Genomic DNA, 23,325 nt, shown 5'->3' with positions numbered 1-23,325 from the left:
TGGTGATGCAGAGTTATGTAATGATGATGTAGAGTGGGGCTGCGATGATGTCGAGTGTAGTGGTGGTGATGCCATGTGCGGTATAGGTGACGTTGAGTGTGATGGCAATGATACAGATTGTGGGTGGCGGCGATGCTGAGTGCAACGGCAGCGATGCCAGGGGCAGTGGTGATGTCGATTGCAGTGGCGGCGATGTTGAATGCTGTGGTGGTGATGCTGGGTGAGGTGGCACTGCTGAGTGCGCTGGAGGCAATGCTGATATCAGTGGTGGTGATGCTGAGTGTGGTGGTGGTGATACCAACTGCAGTGGATGCAATCCAGAGTGAGATGATGGTGATGCTGACTGAAGTCGATGCAATTCTGAGTGCGGTGGTGGTGATGCCGTTGCGGTAGATGCAATGCAGTGGATGGTGCTGACAATGCTGAATGCGGTCTTGGTGATGCAGAGTGGCATAATGGTGATGGTGGCATGTTGTTGGTAAACCTGAATGTTTTGAAGATAATGGACCATACCATTAGGCATTCTGAATATATTGTTGATTGTGGTGTTAGTGAGTCAGAGCAAGTTGCTAATGTGTATGTGTTTGTTACTTGTGAGTTAGTGTAAGATTCTATAGATTCTGTTTTTATTTTTGGCAAGTCTTTGTGCAATACTAGCAATCCTTGGTGTGTTATAGATGATCTTGGGGGTAATACCTGTGATGCTGGTTGAAGTAAAAGGTTCTCTTTGTGATGTACAAATTTTTTCTGGGCAAGGAGCTAAATTTTGGGGGCATAAATTATGAAGTGAAAAGTGAGGTGGTTGTGATTCATCATTAGTCAAAGCTGAATTTTTTCCCACTGATGTCAAATCAGTTTATCTACAAGAGAGGAATGTAATGAACTCCTTTCCATTGTTTCAAAAGACTGGTCTATACGGAGTTGGATCCACACGGCTTGGAAAGGAATATTTCTTTTGGGGACTCTTTACCGACTTGCTCATTGACACCAGTGGTTCTGCTGTCTATAGTAGGAGAAAAGTGAAATGATGTTTTTGATGAAATTCCTAAATTAACATTCCATTTCTTGGCATTTTTAGTGCTCGACTTGTTATTCTGTGATTCAGAAGATAAAAGTGAGGAGCACGATAGCTGGGAATTATCGTTTGAGTTGGAAGTATGCTTCAGCCTGAGATCCATCACAGTTCCTAATGGTTACACTTGATAGAGCAGGGTCGTAATGTGATGGTTACTTTCATCATGGCCTGGAATAGATATGCCTTGAAGAGTTGTTACGGACAAATTATACCCTTTATTTGAGCGTTGATTGACTGAAAAGATTGTGGACTTTGAGAAAATACTTGCATGGATGATAATGCTGGCAGCTTTCCTGCTGAGCTTGCATACTTAATGTTAAACTAGGCTGGACAGTGTAAGATGAAGCAGATTTTATATTATATGATTCGGCAATTTTGTAGATTCAGATAAAGCGTTATTCTGCATTAAAGTTGGTAAAGATTTGTGGTGTGACTCTACATAACTGTCACTGACACTGGAAGAGTGATCTTGCTTACTGAAGACTGTGCAGGATGTGATCTTGGCACAACAAAAGTGTCTGACCTTCCAAAAAGTCTTGAAGACTGTAGACTTGGCATTGCATTATAAGGCCTTGCCTGGCCTGTCATCAGGTGTTAATGGTGTAATTGTAACTGTGGCACCCCCATTAATTACTGTTTCACCATTATTTTCTGGAGTGGTCAAGACTGATAATGTAGCAAAGGATGTTTGGCTTATAGGAGCCACATTTTGAGAACAAGGAGGCATGTGAGCTTCTGTTTGTAAATATGACAAGGCTACAGATTCCGAGGCTTCCGTTACACTGCGGCATCTATTTGCACGAGAATAGGTTTTAACAACTTTTGAAGGTTCTATGCTAGGTATGGCTTCACTTAATTCCCATGGATTTACATTCCTTTTCTTCCTATTAACAGATTTACTATCAGAAATAAATTTGGCTGAAGGTGACATTAAATCAAAAGTATTATGATGTCTGTTAACTGATGTTTCACTTATTTTCTGCAGAGATGATATTTTTGAAATGGATGAAGACACAAGTGAATGGCTTTCGACCAATCTTTGTTGTTGGTTACTGGAGGCGATAATTTTTGAGCCCCGTGGTTCCGCAACAGAAGACCCGTGAGAAAATATTCCCATCTTTACCGACATTTCACTATGTGAAGTACTGGGATTTATAATTGTATTGTGATCAGTAGACATTAAGTTGGTGGTATCACCAAATTCCAATGAGCTACCTATATGCTTAGTAATATCAATATGCATGCCACTTTTGTTCTCTGGATTGTTCAGGTGCAGAATCAGTCTGATAAGATCCTGATGAAGATGCTCTTCTGCTTGAAGGATGCAAAAAAGCTGGACGAGCATTTACAAAAGTTTTGTCATCTTTAAACTTTTTGAATCTCCAAGCTTCCGAGACTCTTCAATAAGTCTTGATGCCTGTTCGATTTTCTTTTGAGCAGCTGCTTCCCGTTGTTTTTAATGCCTCTTCTTTCTCCTTCAATGCCATTTCTTGCTCATGTAATGCACGCCATGTGCGCTCTTGAGCCTCTTCCTCTTGCCGTTTCACTGCAGCTTCTGCTCTTTGAAGCTGCTGTGCTCTCTCTGCTAACTGCCGCTTTTTTATACGAACAGGTGAAGTAAGAACCCATCTTCCTCCTCTTCCCTCCCATGCACTGCCAGTTACAGTTGGCATTATACTATCATGGTCAAATTGTGACTTCTCTGGCAAGCTAAATCGTTCAAATACAGACGTACTTTCATTCTTAGACAGGCCAAGAAAAGAAGGCATTTGAGATTTCTGCAATGGTCTTCCCCCTTGGGCAAAAATCTCTGCTTTGATGTGTGACCTAGGACAGGACCGCATTCGCGAGGAACGTTGGGATCTTGAGTCACGATTCAGAAGCTGCCTTCCATCTTCCTCACTCTCATCACTAGTATACCTGTAGTACATGAAACTTTAGAACCGCTTTTCTACTTTTATGAGACTCTTGCAAATTTCCATGGTGTTCCACATACTTGCGTTTCATACCTGATGTACTAGGACAAATTGGTGAACAATCATCGCTTTGCATAAATGATGTCTATTAGGCTGTACAGGAGGCCTACAACATGGATTATTGGAAGTTATTTTTTCTCCAATATCCTCTTTTCCATGGAAAACATTACTGCCTTCATTTGACAATCTTGAGGGTTCCTCAGAATTCATACCAAATTGTAAAGAAATTAACTGTTCACTTTCACTTCTATCTCTCACTTTGTGGAATGCAGATGAGCTATCAATGCTTTAACTCCTTCAAAGATTCTTTGTTTATCATAGTCACAATCCTTAACTGCTTGGGTGTAGAATATGAATAATGTGATACAGGGGAATGATATGTACTTTGTTCTCCATCCATTAGTTCTCTTGGGCATGCCTGATTCTTAGACAAATGATAATGAGTTCGAGAACCTTGGTGTTGCGGCACACAACATTAACCGACGGATCGTGTTCATTGTTTGCACATCTCACGTACGCAACCTTTCTCTGATTGCAATGATGATCAGAATCTGGCTGAAGGTTTAGTTCTTCCTCCATACGCTGAGAATTATACATTTGTGGTGCATCAGTTCCCCGTTGTCTGTCTACACCATCCCTTCACTCATAACACGTCTCCTTATACTATAATCAGGTATAACTGGAGTTTAAATTGTGTATTTGAATTTTATGTCTACCCTCTACGTGGATATGATAAATATGATCATCCAGCATACTAGTTGATGCAAATTTCTTATTACACAATTTACACACTACAACTCTTGTGGTTTGAAACCTCTACAACACTGCTGAAAATGGAGGACAAATACCATCGACAGTTGGAAACTTGAGATGCAACCTTCCACAGGGCACGTAGCACAACCAGTTGTAATGATGTCCTGTTTCCACCGCACCTCCAGCTGCTCATGAACATGATGCAACCTATAAGAAACAAATTTAATGGAACTTAAGTCAAGATGAATGAAGCACACACATAATAAATGCAATTTCTGGGAGGAGCCCAGTCGGCTCCCCGGAACTATCCAGGCTGAAGTGGATATTATTAGCTTTCAGGCATCAGTCAAAGTGCATGGAATTCGGCCTACCAGAAAACACGAGCCAGAACCTGGGCCCCCTCAGACGAGGCACGAGAAGCAATGGCTTATAGAAACCCCCGTGTGGTTGGGAGCACTCTGCCTGCCATCACCAGGTCTGGCACCCAGAAAAGTAGGCACTCCAAAACAAACTCCTGTTCTGTTGAAACAGAACAGGGGTTTGTTTTGCTTCCGGCTTCGGTAGCAAGTTTTTCACTTGCTACCAGAAGCCGAACAAGTGGACAGAACTTCCCAAACGAAAAGTAGTAAACTAGCATGTTGCTGCGCCGCTGTCTGTGCATCCCTCCCTCCCCAGGAGGGGAAAGGGGAAGCCTCAGAACCTCGCACGGCAATCCAACTGTCCAGTTATTGGCTGATGTGCAACTGGCGTGGTCTTGTGCCTCTGCACCTGAATTGGTCTCAGTTTCTGTGCCTTGTGGCGTGGTCTATCTCTACAGGTGGTGTGTGAGCCAGAAGTAATATTCTACAGAACTCGGCTGCATGCACCTAGGGTGTCCTTTCTTAGGTGCCCAGTAAATACTACCCTTGGGGCTTGGTGCCACCTTCCACAAGTCGCCTTGGAATCTACCTCCACTGTGTCTTTTACTGCCCGGTACTTGGCCACCTTCAGAGTCAGCTGGGGTTTCTGTTGCCCTTGTTTGCCTCTGGGTAGGAGGTATTTTTGTCACTTGTAGGGGCACAGGGTACTGCACAGCTAGTATCACCTCTTATAGCAGTCCGGTTCTGTTCCGCCTGTGTACAATGTCCTCTTGCAGGGTTTTTCTTTTGTTTTTATTTTCCTGCCTGGTGGGGAGAGGGGCACCACCTTTGCTTGGTTGCCCCCTATCTATGATTGGGTCTTTATATAGATATCTGTGTTCTTATGTGGTACCCCCTGCTAGGCCCCCGTGAGTGGACATGTCCCGGAGGTTCAGCTTTTAGAAGTTTGCTTGATAGTCTTGGGCGCCAGTTCGCAGTATCCTGCCTGTGTTTCCCTTAGCGTGTTACTAAGGTTAAGGACCCTGGGAAACCCTGTGGGGGCTCCTTGGTCTGATGGATGTGACCCTTGAGGCCCCTCTCGCTTCGTGCATGGTTGATGGTTGCTCTGTTCCCTTGTCTCAGCGTCACAATCACTGGTGGTGCCTCTGCCATGCTGCCTGTAGGGTCGGTGATTCTTTTGACCTGGAGTCGTGCGATGTTTGTTGTTTGTACGTGCTCCAGTTCACCCAAGCTACTAATCATGATATGAGGGTGCAGGCAGCAGCTGCATTGTATACTAGGTTCAGGTTGCTGCAACACGATAGGTTGGTCGCTTCCCCGTTTTGGTTTTAGGGATCTGGACTTGGGGATGGAAGTCGCTTCAACTTGGTTCCGTCCGCCCCTCCCCCATGTCCTTTCCCTTCTGTTGATCATCCTGTTCCTCTCCCCCCCACCTCTCACCCCTCGATCCCCGGTGGAGGCGGAGACAAATGGCAAAATGTTTCTTTCACCCTGATGCCCATTACCTAGCAGTACTGTAAATAGGTACCTAGGAGTTAGACAGCTGCTATGAGCTACTTCCTGGGGTGTAACAAAAAGGAGGCCTGGTCGAGGACCGGCCGCGGGGACGCTAAGCCCCGAAATCATCTCAAGATAACCTCAAGATACATCTGCTCTGTTCCGCAAGCTGTCTCGTGCATTGTTTCACTTCTGAACTGCTCATGCTCTGCCTGAGCCATCCTGGTCTTTGGACTGGGTGCTCTTGTTCTCTTTTCTCCTTGGTTTGTTGTGGCCCCCTTCAGTTCAGGACTGTTTTTCTAAGGCTCTTTTTCCTGTTGGCATTAGCCTCTTGGTGTCAGGTCGGAAAGTTTCATGCTCTCCTCCGGCGCAGGAGTTTCTGCTCTTTTGGTCCTGGTGGTAAGTTTGTTCGGTTGCAGCCATCTCCTCCTTTTCTGGTGAAGAATGAGACTGCTGCTTTCCAGAGGGGTCCTTGGGTTGTTGATGCTTGGTTGGTCAGGTTGAGGGTGCATCATGTGTTATGTCCGGTTGCGAGTCTCCGCCATTATTTGCGCGCCACGGCTTCGGCGGCTGGGGATGCGCTTTGGGTTGACCCGGTTTCCCTCCTTCCCTGTTCCTGGGCTCGGGTCTCCCAGGTCTTCCGCAGGGTTATTAATTCTAGCCAGCCTGCAGTCTATCCTCGTGCTCACGACGTTCGTAAGTTTGCTGCTTTGGCTACCGTTTTTGGCAAAATGTCTTGGGTTGACATTCGGGCACGGGGTTTTTGAGGTCAAACAGGGTCCTGGCCACTCGCTACCTTGTCAATGTCCCTGAACCTGGTAGGACCTGCGTTGCATTGGGTCGGCAGTTGCGGCCATTTGTCTCAACTTCGCATTGACTAGTGAGGACTGACAGCCGCCTGGGAAAGTCCCTGTTTTTCCTTGTCTTTGGGTAGTTAGCTCTGGGGAGCCGACGGGGCTCCTCCCAGAAAATCAGCATTGAATGTAATGAAATGCCATTTTCTGGGCGAGTCCCGGAGGCTCCCCGGCATCCCTCCCTCCGGTCAGCAGTGTTTTTCAAGTGTTTTTGACATCCAGTCTAAGAACTGATGGTTGGATTGCTGGCGTGAGAGTCTGAGGCTTCCCATTCTCTCTCCCGTGGAGGGGAAGGGGGGTTGCACAGACAATGGCGCGGCAACTTGATGACGTCAAGCTCATTTGCTACTTTTTGTTTGGGGAGTTCTGTCCACTCGTTCGGCTCTCGGTAGCAATATTTTGAACAGAAAATGGGTAAGTTTTGAGGTGCCTACCTTTCTGGGTGCCAGACGCGGTTGATGGCAGATACAGAACGCTCCAACTACACGGGGGTTTCTATAGACCATTGCTCCTCGTGCCTCATCTGAAGGGGCCAGGTTCTGGTTCGTGGTCCCCGGTAGGCCGAACTCCATGCACTTTGACTGATGCCAGAAACTTAATTATATCCATATCAGCCTGGATAGCTCTGGGGAAACCTCTGGGACTTGCCCAGAAAATGGTGTTTCATTACATTTAACGCTGGTTTTTTGTGCTAAACAGAGGTACGGTTAGACTTGCACAAAGAATTTACTTTCACCAAAGAAAAGAAAACCTTAAATATAAAGTACATCACTACCTTGGGACAAATACTTACATAAATTTTAAATGAGTACACACTTCCTATTAGTTTGAGGATAACATTTTTCTTAAATGAGAAAACTGCAGTACAATATCATGTAAGTAATAACTTGTCACCATAATTTCTTAATTACCATTTGAAGATTTGGTGTGCCAACCAAAATTTGTGCTTGACAAGCTACCATATTTTGGCATATAGGATGCAGAAGAAAATTGTTATGTGCACGCTGCTCTTTCAAACCACTTTCAATAAATGTAAGATGAACCATACAAAATGGGGGTTTCCATAAATATCCTTGTAAAATAGGGGTATATCTTAAGTGAAGGCACCTCTTTATATGCCAGCAAATATAGTAGATGCCATATTTTTTCAGGGAGGGACCACTCAGCAATGCAACAATACAAGGTCTTTTTCTCCATCCTAGTAAGTAGCAGTGTGAGATTCCATTTCATCCTGGTAGGACGACACCCTTTTGTTTTCTCAAGGCAGAATTGCAAGCACTTGCCTGGTGAAAAAGTTGCCCTGGTTTTACAGGTCATTCTTGAGGGTTCTTTTTTTCTGTGCTAAAAAAAATAGTGCTGTTTGCTCTTGGCTTAGTAGCTTCACATCCAGGTACACTGGTTGCCTTCAACATGGAGGTGTGGCAATGCTCACACTTGTTTGGCAGAAATTTTTCTTTCTTGTACTGTACAAGGTGTCTTTCTCAGGCTGTTTCGGCCAGGTCTTGGTTCTATTTTTGCGATTCTCACATCCTCTGCCTTGTTACATGCTGTTGTAGCCATGGTTGTTTGCACTACTCTTGTGGTTGTGGGCCTTCTTGTAACTCTCTAAGTGTACATGCTTTCCGTTTTGGTTTCTCACTAGGAATTCATTTTGTCATTTTCCCTCTTACTCCCTACGCTGTTCTCTCCTCTCCTTAGGTTGGGGAGGAGGGGTGGAGGGTTCCCTAAGTTTCATATATAATTAAGCATATTTTATTCAGATTTACCAGCATAATGATAGGTTAACTTTTAACTTTTGTTAAATTTTCTAAACTCCTTTCTATAATAGCTTCCAGTTTTCTGGAGAGCTTTTATTACATTTCATCCATGCTCTTATTTTTCATTAACTAAGCCATTTCACATTTTTTCCAATCATTATGCGGTTTGTTTTAAAATGCGCGCCAACGTCTTCCCATTCTCTTTGGCTATACATGGATAAACATAATGCTTTTGCATTATACAAGTACTGCACAACTGATACCAAGAAACTTACAATTCTCCAGTTCCACGAAGTAGTCATCTGGTCACTAATATACTTTGAGTATAAGGATTAGCCTCTCAAAAATGACAATATCATATATGCTGGTGACGAGGATGACAGCAGTTTTACTAGTGGCCACTCTTCTTTACCTTTATGTACTTTAACTTATGGTATCAGTAATGTTCTTATATTTCCTATGTGTACATATTCCTTTACAGCATTCTATTGCGAACAATTTGATACCAAATTGAACGACGTAGCATGAAAATTGAGGTAAGAAAGCTTAAAAAGAGTACTGTATATACATAGCTTGGGCTATCTTGGGGTGCGCAGTGGCCCACCCGCCGGGGAAGCGAAAGTGTTGAAGTGGTTCTTTGTATACATGAAACAATAGTACTTCAGCTTACAAATTTAATCCATTCCCAGAGACAGTTCGTAAGCCAAAAATTCGCAACCCAAAATGAATTTTCCCATAAGACATAATGTAAATTGAGTCCCGGAAGACATAACGTAAATTGAATTAATCCGTTCCACACTCCTCAAAATATTAACTTCAAAATAATTTTCATACCTAATTCACCCAAATACTTAGTACTATAGTATGTACAAGTTATTGCTTACTTTTATTGATGACTCTTGTTGGCGTATTGAAGATGGTGAGGAGAGGGGGACGAGAAGAGGTGTTAGTGTTTGGAAGGGGGAGCCCCCTTCCATTATAACATCAGGCAGTGGTGACTTCTCTGGGGTACTTTCTCTCTAATGTTTTGCCCGCATACCACTAGGACCTAGTTGTGGCTCACTACTTGTTTTTCTCACTAAAAACCTTTCCATGGAGACTTTTTTTTTCCTACATTGTAACACTTGTCTGTAGTGAGGCATCACAGTGTCATTAAAAAGGTTAAGGCAACGGCCTACTTTAGTTTGCTGTGGGCGAGTCGTTTCAACAAAAATTTGCATTTTTTCCCATAGTCTCCACCACTTTTTAATTGTTGAGGAAGGGACATTCTGTACTGCCTCCTCCTCCCCTGAAGAAATTTGCTCAGCTGCCTCTTGTTGCTGCTCCTTATGAAAGACTAGGAGTTCTTCGGTGGTCAGTTCTTCACTGCGTTTCTCCAACTCACCACACTGTAAATGCCACTTCTTTTTCTAAATTTCTCAAACCATCCCGTACTCGCCTTAAACTCTTTCGTATCTGCATCACTCGATCAAGAGGTTTTCTTTATAAGATCTTCATACAATAGCCTTGCAAATAATAACCTCTGAAATGCTATCACCTACTAACTCCTTGTTGTGTATCCAAATTAATAGCAAATTTTCGACGTCCTTTAAGTGTTTGTGTTCTTTGTTTCATGATTGTTGAAATGCTTTTTGCCACTGTAGCACTTATAATGTCATAATGTCCTTTTTCTTAGCAATTACAGTGCATATCGTCGACATAAGATTTGTTGTACTGCCTAGCTAGTTCAACAACCCGTGTACTATTTTCATGTTTACAAATTATCTCTTGTTTTTGCTCTGTGGTCATCCTCCCATGTGTTTTCTTAGGTTGAACCTTACCACTGACTTTCTTGGGACCCATGACATGATATGTAATAATTACTTTTATGTTCAAAACCCAAAAGAACGAAAAACAATGAAATTCTTTACAAAGAATTCATGCGCGATTGTCACTAAGCGAGAGGAACTGGTAAACTGAAGCACGAGCGACTGTGCCACCAGGAACCACGTGCTAGGCCGCCCATACGTGTATCAACAAACTAAGTTACCTCAAGCAAAGCTCGTAAGCTGATTCACCATTTACTAAGAAATTAAGCTCGTAACCCGAAAAGTTTGTAAATAGGGGCATTCGTAAGCCAAGGTGTCACTATAGTTAAATGATATTCAAAGGTATACTTACTTTGAGGGTGGGCACAGCTTTGATGTCCCCAAAGTAGAATATCGATGAAAATCTCTCCCATCTTCATCCTCAGATACCTGTAAAAACAAATAATGTATGTCTTGATAATGCTCAACTCCTACACTATAATAATTGCTATCTGCAATATCCTCTTGTGCTTCAATCACTATATGCAATTCTACATGCACTACATGCAAAAACAATGCATGTTTTTCCCATTTGATATGTTAAAGCAATATTTCATGTCATGCACACATTCATGTAGTACTTTTAAACAGCAAATCCGTACGAGCCATGATGAGGGTTCGAACCTATGCACTGGGTGTGGCAGGCCCATGCTCTAGACAACTATACCATGACAAGGTCAAAAGGATTGCAAATTGGGAGGGTGTCCCCACTGGGGAGGACAACTATACCATGACAAGGTCAAAAGGATTCCCGAGGCTTCCACTGAAGCCAAACCAAAGTTTCACACAATGCTGCCATGCCTACTGGCTTTGTCATCTAGGAATGTTCTACCTCCGATGCTTCTCGGAGGCCTCTCAGTATCCTCTTTGCCTCTGTCAACTTTCGAAAGCCTACCAAACATACAAGACCAGACTCTGGTGATCTCACAGAGGTGTGAAGGAAGTGTACACATGTACATACGAACAATCGACACCAAAGCGAACTGCACATTAATCTTAAACTTCTTTTCTTTTTGATAGTAGGTGTAGTTTGCATGAAGGGTTTGTCCTCCCGATGACTGCACCAGTACAGATGTTGGTGGACACGTTTATGTTGAGGATGATCAGAGTTACAAAGGTGCTTGTTGCGTTGTGCTGTAGACAGAGGAGCGGCGACTAAAACAGAGGTGTGTATTATAGGGAGACTTGCCACACCGCAGGGCGGTATGTTGTGTTTATGGCGTCAGCTGATCCATGGTGCTGCGACGAGGCGGTTGTTTTCTGTGTTTAACTGTTGGGGGCGCCAGGTATAAATGTGGCGCGGGTCAGATGTGACCCAATTTGTTGGTCGACTGGAGATATTTAGCCAGTGCTTTGACTATTTGGTATTTTTCTTGTAACAAGTGGTCACCACCTCCTAATATATTCTCGATGGTAAAGGGTATTTTAAGTGCCTTGTTTGAAATTTACTCTGGCACTATGATGTCGGAAGCAGTGCAGGAGAGTGTTCGATTGTTTCAGGCACCTGACAGTAAATGCAGAGTTCATTGATGTCTGTTCTGTACTTAGAGCTGTGTGCTGCTAGTTTGGCATGTCCCCAGCCTTAATCTGGTCATCGTTACATCAATTTCTCTGCTTTTATATCGGACATGTTTCCAAGTTTCCCATTTCTTTTTAATAGACCCATAGTGCAAAGGTGAGCATCACGTTTTCCAGTTTGTTGCAAAATCCTGGGAGATGGTATCTTTGAAGGCTCCTTTACGTGTAACATGGGAAATTGGATGATGGGTAATGTGAGGCTTTGTTGTGCATCGCTTTGGCTAGTTGGTCTACAAGTTTATTATGGAGAATACCGCAATGTGCTGGGACCCATTGGATAGAGGTATCATAACCGTTCAATTGATGTTTGTGAAGAAGTTGAAGGCATGGGTAGAAAATCTCCTTGCACGTTTTTGAAGAGTACGAAATTGCTTGAATCGTGCTCTTGGAGTCACTACAGATTGTATATATCCCAACTAGTAATGTTGTGATTATTTGGAGAGCTTGATATAAGGCATATAATTCCGCTGTGAAAATAGATAGTTGGTTTGGTAACCACCATCCCTGCTTGAAATGGTATTCCGGTATCCATACAGCGCTAGTGACCGAGGGTACGTTGTTCATGATGATGTGAGGCCCATCTGTATAAATCGTTGTGGTATTTGGGTAGCAATTTTTCATTGTTGAGGTAAAGACTGAGGCTATGGCTGAGTTTGGTGCAGATTTTGGAATGTTGTCTTCGAGTTGTATTGCTGTATTAGGAGTTGTATAAAGCCAAGGTGGAATAGGGGGGGACAGGAAGTTGGGTTTCGGAGTTTTGGAGTAGGGAGAGGTCTATATTGAGGTTATTTGTAGCCCGTGTGAGGAAAGGTTGCGAGTGAATGGTTGGGAAGCAGGGGTTATGTGGGTCAACTGATGGGTTAATTTTTTATCTGTATGGGTGTGTCTGGTGAGCAGTGGTACAGAGTGACAGATAGTTGGCACACACAATGTCTTGTCTGATGGCTAAGCTTGTGAGGCCCATTTCCCCGTAAAGTCCGAGGACAGGAGTGGAACGCATTGCGCCACATATAAGTCGCATGGCATTATTTTGTATGACCTCGAGGCTCTGTAGGTTAGTAGGCACAGCCGACGCATATGCTTGGCAACAATAGCCTAGTTGGCTGCGAATGTAGGCTGTATAGAAACGGAGCAAGATTTTATGGTATGCTCCCCAGGTGGTGCCAGTGAGGGCTTTAAGTATGGCGAGTCGGGGTTGAGTCATCTGTTTAAGGTGTTGAATGTGTACCTTCTAGGTAAGTAAGGGGGAGTCTAAGCGCATGCCAAGGTATTTATGTTCTCGTACGTGTTGGATGGGAGTGTTGTGTATTGTGAGGGTGGGTAGATGAACAAGTCTTTTTTTAGTGAAAATTTGATAGCAGGTTTTGGTAGTACTAACTTGAAGGCCCTATCGTTGTGTCCAATCTATGAGGTGGTCAAGTGCTGTTTGCATTGTTGAGACTGCATTAGGTACGACAGTGTCTGAATAATACAATATTAAGTCGTTGGCGTACGCCGAGAGGTGAGCAGGATGGGTGTTAGGCAAATCTGCTAAGAATGCAGCGAATAGGGTTGGGCTTAGTATGGAGCCTTGTGGGATACCCGTTTGTATTGGAATGCCATCGGAAAACTCGCCTTGCATAAACACTTTGGAGGTCCTGTTCGTAAGATAGAACTGTAACCATAGAAGTAATCTTCCCCGTACGCCTAAACATACAAGCTTTGCCAAGAGGCAAGTATGAGGAATGCTATCAAAAGCTCCTTTGAGGTCTAGGTAGAGAACAAGACAATATTTACTGCTTTCTGAGAGAAGTGCAGATTTCATGTTCAAGGCAGAGCATTTGATCAAGTGTGGAGCATTGCGGTTGAAATCCAGCTTGGAGTGACGGTATAATATCATTATACTCAAGGTACCATTCGAGGCGAATATGTACTAGCCTTTCCATGACTTTACTGAGGCATGATAGTAAGGAGATAGGTCTGTATGATGCAGGTTGGGATGGGTCTTTCCCTGGTTTAAGGAAAGGAAGAATAATACTGCTCTGTCATTGTGAGGGAATATTTCCGTGAGTCCAGCATAGGTTGTAATAGTTTAGAAGAGTGCTATGTGCAGTCAATGGAAGATATTTGATGAGTTCATATGGAATTCCATCCTCTCCAGGTGCCTTGACAATAGGTAGGTGGTTTAAGGCTAATCGTAGCTCGCTTCAGGTGTCCATGTTGTCGACGCCAAGCATGGGCAGCGGTATGGCACGGTCAATTTCTTGTCTGAGGGAGAGTTCTTGGGCATAAAGGAATGGTGTTGAGAGGGTAACTTTAAGGCATTCAGTAAGAACGTTTGCACGCTCCTGAGGCGTTTGACAGAGTGAACCGCTGATCATCAGGGGGAACGAAGGGAATGTTGGGTGACCTTTAATGCTGTTAAATGTAGCTCAGACTTTTGAGTGTGGCGTGGTGGGTGTGAGGCTATCACAGAATGTTGCCCACGATGCTCGCTTTGCTGATAGTATTTTTTTTTTGGCCGCTGCTGTGGCTCGCCGGAGATTGACCCAGTTCTGTAGAGAGGGTTGACGTCTTTCTTTTTGGATGGCTCGTCGGCACAAAGCGACTGTTCGTGCACATTCCGCGTTCCACCACGGTTTAAGTGGTTTGTCGAACCTATGTCCTGAAGTTTTCCTGAACATTTGGGTGGCTGCAGAATTTATGGCAGAGGTGATTGTGGACAGTCGCGTGTTAGGGTCTATATAGTCTGTGTCTGGGAGACAGACAACATCAGCCCATTTTTTCTTATCTAGGTTCTTAATGTTCCACTTGAGGAGCGTTAGCGGGTGGGTTGGTGGCTGAAAGTTAGTAAATTTTATACCGAGGGATTTGTGGTCACTACCAATATCTGGTCCAGTATGAAACTGTAGTTCATGTTGAAAGTGTGCCGAGCCAAAGCAGATGTCAAGTGAGGCTTAATAATTGGTTCTGACCTAAACTATCAAATGCTCAGAGACAATCAATGAAACAATTTGAAAATATGTCAAGTGATAGTTGGCGACAGGTAACAACCATGATATTATCCTCTTCTAAGATGATGTTACCCTTTAATAAATAAACCAGTTATATTATACAGCAAGTACATCATTTTGGAGAATGACTGCAGCAGTACAAGAGCTAGGCATCTGATTTAACAGCATAAAGCAGTGGGAAAAATAACATGAATGAGATATAAAGTTAAACTAAAAAGAAATTATGCAAAGATCACCATTAACACTTACTCTGCTCCAATCACTATCTGTGACTTCCTCCTTTGCTCTAATTGCTATTTGCAATTTCCTCCTCTGCTCCAATCCCTATCTGCAATTTCCTTCTGTGCTCTAATGGTTATTTGCAATTTCCTCCTGTGTTCCAATCATTATCTGTAATTTCCATGTGCTCCAATTTCTAGCTGCAATTTCCTCCAGTGCTCAAAATGCAATTGATCATTATGGTTACCATAAAGTACTTTTCCATGTGCACTTGGATGTAGGACATTTAAATAGCTTACTTGTTTATGGGTTAAAAAATGGAGGGAGAGGAGGGGAGGATATTTAACAAATAGAAAACTATAGAATAACTAAACAAAATATAAACAAATTCAAAAAGTGAAGATAACTTACTACTGCTGTTGCTCCAGAAGATGCAGCTGAAGAAGGTAAGAGAGGTTTTCCGGCCTTCTGACTAGACCGATTTCCTTCTATCGCACCTGTCGCTCTAGCAACCTCGCTACTGCTTGAATCACTGCTTGGGTGCCGAGATGGTTCTAACTGATGCATGGCTTTCATATGATGATACAAATGATCCACTGCAACTACAGCATGGCATCTGCTGCACTTCAGCATGGCACTGTTGCATCTCTGTAATGAGTAAACATATTTCAAATACAATTTTTATTACAATACTGTAGTGCACATGAAAATTCAATCTTACACATTATTTAATGTTTCAAGAAAAACACATGCACAAGTAATTTAGACTTTCACTACTAAGGCACTAAAAAACAGCGTTGAATGTAATGAAACACCATTTTCTGGGAGAACCCAGGAGGCTCCCTGAAGCTATCGGGCTAATATGCAATTCATTAGACCAGGGCATTAGTCACACTGAAAAAGTTCTTTCTAATGTCTCTGTGGCTCATTAGGGTACTCAGCTCCCACCTGTGTCCCCTTGTCCATGTACCACCCATGTTAAATAACCCATCCTTGTCCTTGTCCAGAGTGTGTGGGAATTGGAGTGTGTGTAGGGGTTAGAGTGAATGTGTGAGGGTTAGAGTGAGTATGTGGCAGTTAGAGTGTGTGTGCACTCACCTAAGTGTACAGTACTTTCTTTCATTGAATTTGAAGGGGTTGAAATCCAGCTCTTCAGTAACATCTCTCAACCTTCAATCAACTGGTATACAAGTTCCCAAGTCCATTGGGCTCTATCATATCTACACTTGAAACTGTGCATGTCTACCACCTCACTTCTTGGTGCTTTACATTTGTTCACTAATTTGATACAGCAAAAATTCTCTCTACTGTGTTTGTGGTTCATTTGGGTGCTCAAGTTTCCACCCCTGCCCCCCTTGTTTTAGTACCACCTACTGTATGTTAAATTATACTTACTTGTGTGCCCTATCAATCCCCCACCCCCCCAAGGATTTGGCATAGGGGGTAATCATGTCTCTCATAACTCTTCCGTTTGTCATGAACGTGAGGTTTAATTCGCAATGCCTCGCCTTGCAGCCCATACCTCTCGGCTCTGGGACTAGTCTGGTGGCCCATCTCAAACTTTTCATTAGTTTCCCTCTTATGTTTTGACTAGATAAAGATTCCATGCTGGGGCTGCACAATAAATGACTGGTTTGACACCTGAGGTATATAAGGTCCAGAGTGATTCCTTACTCAAATTTCTAAAGGCAGCTCCTCACACCACCTGGCCATATACCATTTCTCTGTTTAGAAGCACTATCCCTATGCATACGGTTAGATTTTGTAACTTCCTTACAGGTGAAATGTCATCTACAAATTTAAGTCTACTATCATTTTGTGCATTTAATCTATTCAGTATTGATATCAGCATTGTATGCTATTCTTTATTAACCATGGTTGTTACTAACTCTTAACAATGGCTTTATTATATTGTACAAATGTCAGACTTAGAAATGCAACCGTCTTGAGTTATTAAAATAAACTTTCCAATAGTTTATTTTCATAATAACAATGTTACTTTAGCTCTCATGTCGTCTAACACTCTCTTACTTTCTCATTTGTACCTTATGGACACAAATTCAAATATGGAATACTCCTCGCATTCTCATTTCTCACAGAACGCAAACAGCAGCAACGTCACCTGTGAAACAACACACACGGTACCATGTGTAAATATATATGTACTTGACTGACACAAGTCAGCCAAGTACAGGCAATTAGATCATCGGTACAACTTCGTTCCAATAGGGTCTGAGACCCTAGGCCCATGGGGAGAGAGTGCAAGAAGGTTTCTTAAGGATCTTGGTTCTAAGCTCATTGACAGTACAAGAGACCCTAGAGCAGCAACTTTTCTCTTTCAGCGCCTCAGTGTCGCGATCCAGAGGGGGAATGCCCGCTGCATCCTTGGTTCCTGCCCGGCGTCGGAGGAGTTCGAGGAAATCTACAGCCTCTAGGAAGCAAACTTTTTCTTGTGTCCTCTTAACATCCATTTTTTGTATAAAATAAGATATGTAACTGTATAACCTTGCATAATAAAGTGTACACCATAAAAAAAGGGGGATGGTAGAAGCGAACACTCTTAGTATTCAGAGTTAAATGGCAAGTTTTTCCCTGAATGCTCTGTGTTCCCTTCTCTGAGGCTGTGGGTCCCTATAATTGTACCAGAGGTGGTACCCTCCTATATATGTACAGTATTTATATTTCCAGGCTGTACCAGATATGTTTCTGAATAACATTGTTTTAGGTCATCTCATACATAATAGGAATTTTCCAAGAGATCAATTCAGAAAAGATAAGGATACATATTGGAAAGAATACAATTTCTTACCCCAGTGCAGTTGACGTAGTGATTCTGAATCTGCGGAACACCATGAAACATGAGGCCACAATTATTTACAGGACAAATCACATAGTTTTTCTCACAGAGTTGGGAATTCCACGCAGCCAACTGAGAACAGCTTATACTTCGCCGAACACCATATTCAGTCTCCCCTTCCTGTAAATTAATAAAAACAAAAATCATTGTTCCTAGTTTTTCTCTATCAGCCTAACAACACACATGCAGTTCTAAAAGTTCTAAAACAATAACTCAAATTAAACTCATCTAGAATTCTAGATGATTACCAATTTTCACACGAGCCATAAGAAGAAAAATAAACTACGCACATTAGAACAAAATTAAATAATATACAGAACACACATGTGTTATACTCAAAATTCTGTCAGTTGAAATGTAACCAATCACAGGCAAGTAGGCCTCTGACGTCATGCCAGACAGAGGAGCATCAGCGATGCTCCCAGCAGACTCAGTTATCCTCACAGACCCAGAGTAGGTGGACCTCGGCTGGCCAGTTATACACCTGTTTGCCTCACTCAATAAATATATACAGAAGCGACTACTGTGTCTACATTCAACCCGAACAAGGCAAACGAATACTGGTAGCAGCAGTGGGATCCAGAAATTTTTTCTGGAAGCAAAAGTTCCAGTACCCAGCATCGCCTCGTGTTCCAGCCAAAACCGCCGCCACCGCCACCGCCATAAGCCGCCATCCTGCCACCCACGCATCAAATATTGTGCCAGACCGGGGTCCTGCCATCAACCACTACTCCAGGCTAACGTTTTAGAAGTAAGGGTCAATATTTTCCTGTGAGAACGCTCACTCATCAGTGAGGAGGAAGGAAGCTTCCCGCGCCAGCCATTTTTGAACCTCGCGCCACCACGTGGGAACCACCTATTACACCCACCACCACCACCACCGCCACCCAAGCTGACAGTATCAAGCTTCGTGAGGGTGCAAGCTACTGCAATCGTCGTCAGCCATCGTCGCAGGTATCAACTGGTTATTCCATCGTCGCAATATTGTCGTCGTCAGAATTTATCTTCGTGCCTCTAGCCTGAACAGTGTGGGGTCCCTGAGTCTCGCGCCACCGCCGCCAGGAGCGCTGCCGTCGCATCCAGTTTGTAAACACGCCTCACATGGGCCTCTTCAGATCTTCACGACGCTTCTCCTACTTTGGCTACTGGTGATCCTCATAAATTACAACCCTGAGATAAGTAATTGCTAGTTGAGAACAACGTGCCAAGTGTTAAAAAGTGACTTATGTAATAATTCCCATAATATCCTGTGAATTAACCATTCAGTGACTTGTTAAATATTGGAGCTGGTTCAGTACTGCACTCCCCACAGTTTTCCTGTGTGATTTCAACATTCCTGCTTCTTACAGTAATTTCATTGAATTTTAATTGTTCTCCTAGAGTGTTATTGGTAAATTCAAATTCCAGTGAATTAAGAAATCCTTGTTTTAGTAGCAGTTAAGGATTTGTGCAATATAATTTTTTTTAATTTCTCCAGACCTAACTTGAAATTTATCCTTTAAGCATTTTATTTTAAACTTTTACCATAGGAGTTATATACATTCCTGTGTCCAGTTTATGTGCTACATCCATATTTCTTGCATTGCCACTTGTTGTGTTGAATCTTTTTAATGAAATTTTGCAATTGCATTTCCCAGTTTTTATTCTAAATTGCTGTGCTTAGTCTGGTTTAATTAATTTACATACATCTAATTCCAGTCATTTTTTTAATGAAAGATTGCTAAATTTAGTTTACAATTGCTTGTTCTTGATTATTTTCTTGCCTAGCCCAATTTAATAATTTTATTTCTGCCATTTTTACTTTAGCCAAGTTGATATTTTTTTGTGTTTATTTTTGTGTATACTATTTCTGATGCCAGGTGCACTTAATTATAATCTGCGTTCAAATATTACTTCCACGGCTGTGACAATGCCTACCACTGTTGAAACCCCTTCAGAATCAATGGGAACAGTTGCTTGTCCCAATGGCCAGAGATCAGCTCAGGAAATGGCTATTCCTCTTTTTGCTGGGGAATCGCGTTTATTAGAATCATGGTTTAGTAAGGTTGAAGCGAAAACAGTTGCACGTTTTTCTAAGCCTACTGATGCCGAATACTTAGCAATTGCACGGTCAGCCGTGGACACAACCAAAGGTGATGCACGTTTTGTTGTTGATGAGAAAGCCATTGTTAGCCTCCAGTCTTGGCCTGAATTTAAGGATTTCTTTCGCCGTCGCTTTGTTAATAAAGGAGACCTTGACCCATATAGGTTAGTCAAGAAAATTGCCAATGCCACCATGCAGCCTGGTGAATCGTTTAATGCGTTTACTAGCCGTCTCGATCAGTATCTGTATGCCTTAGTTTCTGCTATGAATAATTCGACTTGGTTAGATAAAGACAATAATCTGTCCCCTGAGGCTATGGCCAAAATGATAGCATTTGGTACTTTAATGCATTTTGCCCCTGAGCATACAAAACCAATCGTTGAGCAACAAAATTTTGGTGTTAAACATGAAATTGGTGAAGTGTTTGAGGCTATTAACAATGCCGCCGATAAACTAGCTCCCCGAAGTGCTCAACTGTTGCCACCCTCTGATGCTGTAAATGTAGTTACAAGTTCTCAGCATCCTCCCACAAATTCTCAAAACTCTTGGTCGCAGAAGCGTACCCATGCTCGTAGCCCCCAGTCAAATTCGCCGCCTCATAAAATGCCGAAACGCCATAGTCCACAACCATCCACTCCCTCATGTTGGCATTGTGGTAAGAGTAACCACCTTGCAAGGGACTGTTGGTCCGCCCCTAGATCATCACCTCCTAGACAATTCTCTCGGCCCCCTCATCAATCTAATCATTCTAGGCTTCCATATTGCACGTACCATAAACAAGTTGGTCACCACACTGCGGATTGTAGAGCTAGGCAAAGGACATCTCCACCTCGTAACTCCCATGGTCAGTCTTGGCGAGGCTCACAGCGTCCAAGACATTATCAGAACTCTCGTAATTACAACTCCCAGCCCAGCTATAATGCAATTTCAAATTATAATGCTCAGTCACAGAATGCTGGAGCTCAGAATGTTCACTCCATGTCGTCGGGAAACCCCCAAGGCCATCCGCTAACCAATTCAAGCTAGCCAATCCTAGTGCCCTCCCTGTGTATTCAGTAGCTACCCAAAATAGATTTGGACACTTGACAGAGGAGGACACTGACTCTAAACCAGTTGTAGATGTTGACGGATCCACAGTAAATTTGACACAAACAAGACGCAGATATCCCAGACAACATAAGTCAAAAATAGTAACTTGTCCAGTCTCAAGTGATGGTCCCCTTGTATCAGCCATTGTACATGGTAGAGTTTTAAAAGTTTTTCTTGACTCAGGTGCAAAAATTAATATTGTCAAGCCCTCAGCTCTTAGAGACATTGAAAGTATGCACCCTACTATTTTAAAACAGTCACACATACCTTTTCTAAGTGGTATTTCAGGAAATAAAGTAAAAGTTCAGGGTGAAATTGACCTCCCACTCAAGTTCAATGATGTCACATTGTCTATAACATGTTTAGTTGTTGACATTATTCATTTTCCTGGAGACATTCTCTTAGGTCTGTACACCATGATTGATGAAAATATTGCATTGTTTCCCCATCGTTGGAACATAAGTATCAAAGACCATGTCATACCCTTGTGTAGCATGTATCGACAGGGCCACGAGTTCAACCTTCAATCAGATTATGTTAATTTTGTTGACACCCGCCTTGCTAGCGTAGGTTTGTCAGATCATTGTCGTGGTAGCATACCCGAGAAAACAGGCACTCGATTGAAGCATAGTAGTTGTACAGTTGTTAAGGAGAATGAGTATCGGGACTTTCTGGAAGGGGACGCCCTAACGGATTCTCGTTGTCTCGCTCGCCTGGCAGCTTCCATCTCTGAAGTCAGTGGTTCCACGGCTACTGACACTGTGCTACACCCTCATTCTCTCACCAGAATAAGAGTTAAGGTTCAGGGAGTGCCTGAGTTGTCGGATGTGATTGCGGAAAGTGAAACATGTAAAGTGAATGGTACATTTGTTGAACCCTCCTGGCACACAGTGCAGGATGGTACTGTCTCACTTTTTATCGCGAACACAAGTAATGCCGATATCCATCTCCAGTCTGGTACCCATGTTGTAGATTTTGCCCATTACTCGTTACCGGTGCGAGTTGTGGATGATGTCTCCATGGATCATACTGTTTGTACACTCACACCAGGAGAACAGGGATCTCAGCCAGAGGTGCAAGCGCAACACCTCAGTCCTACTGATTTTCCTGACTCTGTGGCTCAGCTTTTGAAAATTTTGAACAAGAATAGAGCTGTTGTTGCTCTACCAGGAGAAAAATTAGGTCTCACTCCTCTTATTACACATAAAATTCCCCTTGAACAAGGAACTACGCCTATTTATGTACCAGCTTACCGTCTTCCCCATTCTCAGAGAGCAGAAGCAGATAGACTTGTAGAAGAAATGTTACAGAGTGATGTAATTGAATCGAGTAATTCGCCATGGAACGCTCCATTGATTCTTGTACCAAAGCGAGATGGGACTTGGAGACCTGTAATCGATTATCGCAAGCTTAACAGAGTAACAATACCTGATCGTTTCCCACTTCCAGTTCTAAATGATTTGTTGCAAAGCATTGGTCGAAACAAAGTATTCTCAACGTTAGATTTGTTGCAGGGATTCTGGCAAATCCCCCTTGATGAGGAAAGTAAACAATTGACAGCCTTTAGTACTCCCAATGGTCATTTTCATTTCAAAAGAATGCCGTTTGGTTTGCGTAGTAGTCCAATAACCTTTTCACGGCTCATGACAAATCTATTTCGTAGATTGATAGGAAGTACGCTTCTAGTTTACCTTGATGATCTCATAATCATGTCGCAAGATGTTCAGACTCATTTCCAGAACCTTGAAAAGGTACTTGCAAAGCTCGCTGAAGCTAATTTAAAAATAAAGCTTGCAAAATGTTCATTTTTAAAGCAAAAGATTAATTTCCTAGGTCATACAGTTACACCTTCAGGTATTACATTGAATGAATCAAAAATTATTGCTGCCCGTGATTTTCCAACACCTCGTACCGCAGAAGCCGTAAGACAGTTCACAGGTCTTGTAGGATTTTATCGTTCATTTATTGCTGGATTCTCTATTATAGCCGCTCCGCTTTACAAGTTGCAAAGAAAAGATGAACCCTTTGTTTGGGGAGAGGCCCAGGATCAGTCATTCAAAAAACTCAAAGCAGCCTTGATTTCGTCACCTGTCCTTAGGTATCCAGATTTTTCTAAACCTTTTACGTTGGTTACAGATGCTAGTGACATAGGTCTAGGTGCTGCATTACTTCAAACAGAAGGTCACAGAGATCACGCAATAGCTTATGCTAGCCGTACTTTATCTAAAGAAGAGAAAAATTATAGTGCAACAGAACGAGAAGCCTTGGCAGTTGTTTGGGCACTTAAACATTTCAAGGATACAATTTATAATTACCCAGTTCATGTTCTTACAGATCACCAACCATTAATTCCCTTGTTCAAAAATAAGAATCCAGTTGGAAAGTTTG

General features: G+C 42.7%; 1 protein-coding gene across 1 annotated transcript in view; it reads right to left on the bottom strand.

Moving 5' to 3' along the window:
• Positions 1–623: 623 nt before the first annotated feature.
• The window catches only part of LOC123769752 (uncharacterized), a 35,533-nt gene continuing 12,831 nt past the window's right edge, over positions 624–23,325 (bottom strand). Inside the window, exons 3-6 of the mRNA XM_045760990.2 lie at positions 17,718–17,885; positions 15,320–15,556; positions 10,432–10,508; positions 624–4,011 (exon numbers count right to left, since the gene is read on the bottom strand). Of these exons, the coding sequence (XP_045616946.2) occupies positions 3,843–4,011; positions 10,432–10,508; positions 15,320–15,556; positions 17,718–17,885 (651 nt within the window). The 3' untranslated portion in view covers positions 624–3,842. The remainder of the gene's footprint in view (positions 4,012–10,431; positions 10,509–15,319; positions 15,557–17,717; positions 17,886–23,325) is intronic.

The sequence above is a fragment of the Procambarus clarkii genome, chromosome 45 (genome assembly GCF_040958095.1).
Source record: "Procambarus clarkii isolate CNS0578487 chromosome 45, FALCON_Pclarkii_2.0, whole genome shotgun sequence".
NCBI lineage: Eukaryota > Metazoa > Arthropoda > Malacostraca > Decapoda > Cambaridae > Procambarus > Procambarus clarkii.
This window is presented reverse-complemented; position numbering and strand designations above follow the sequence as displayed.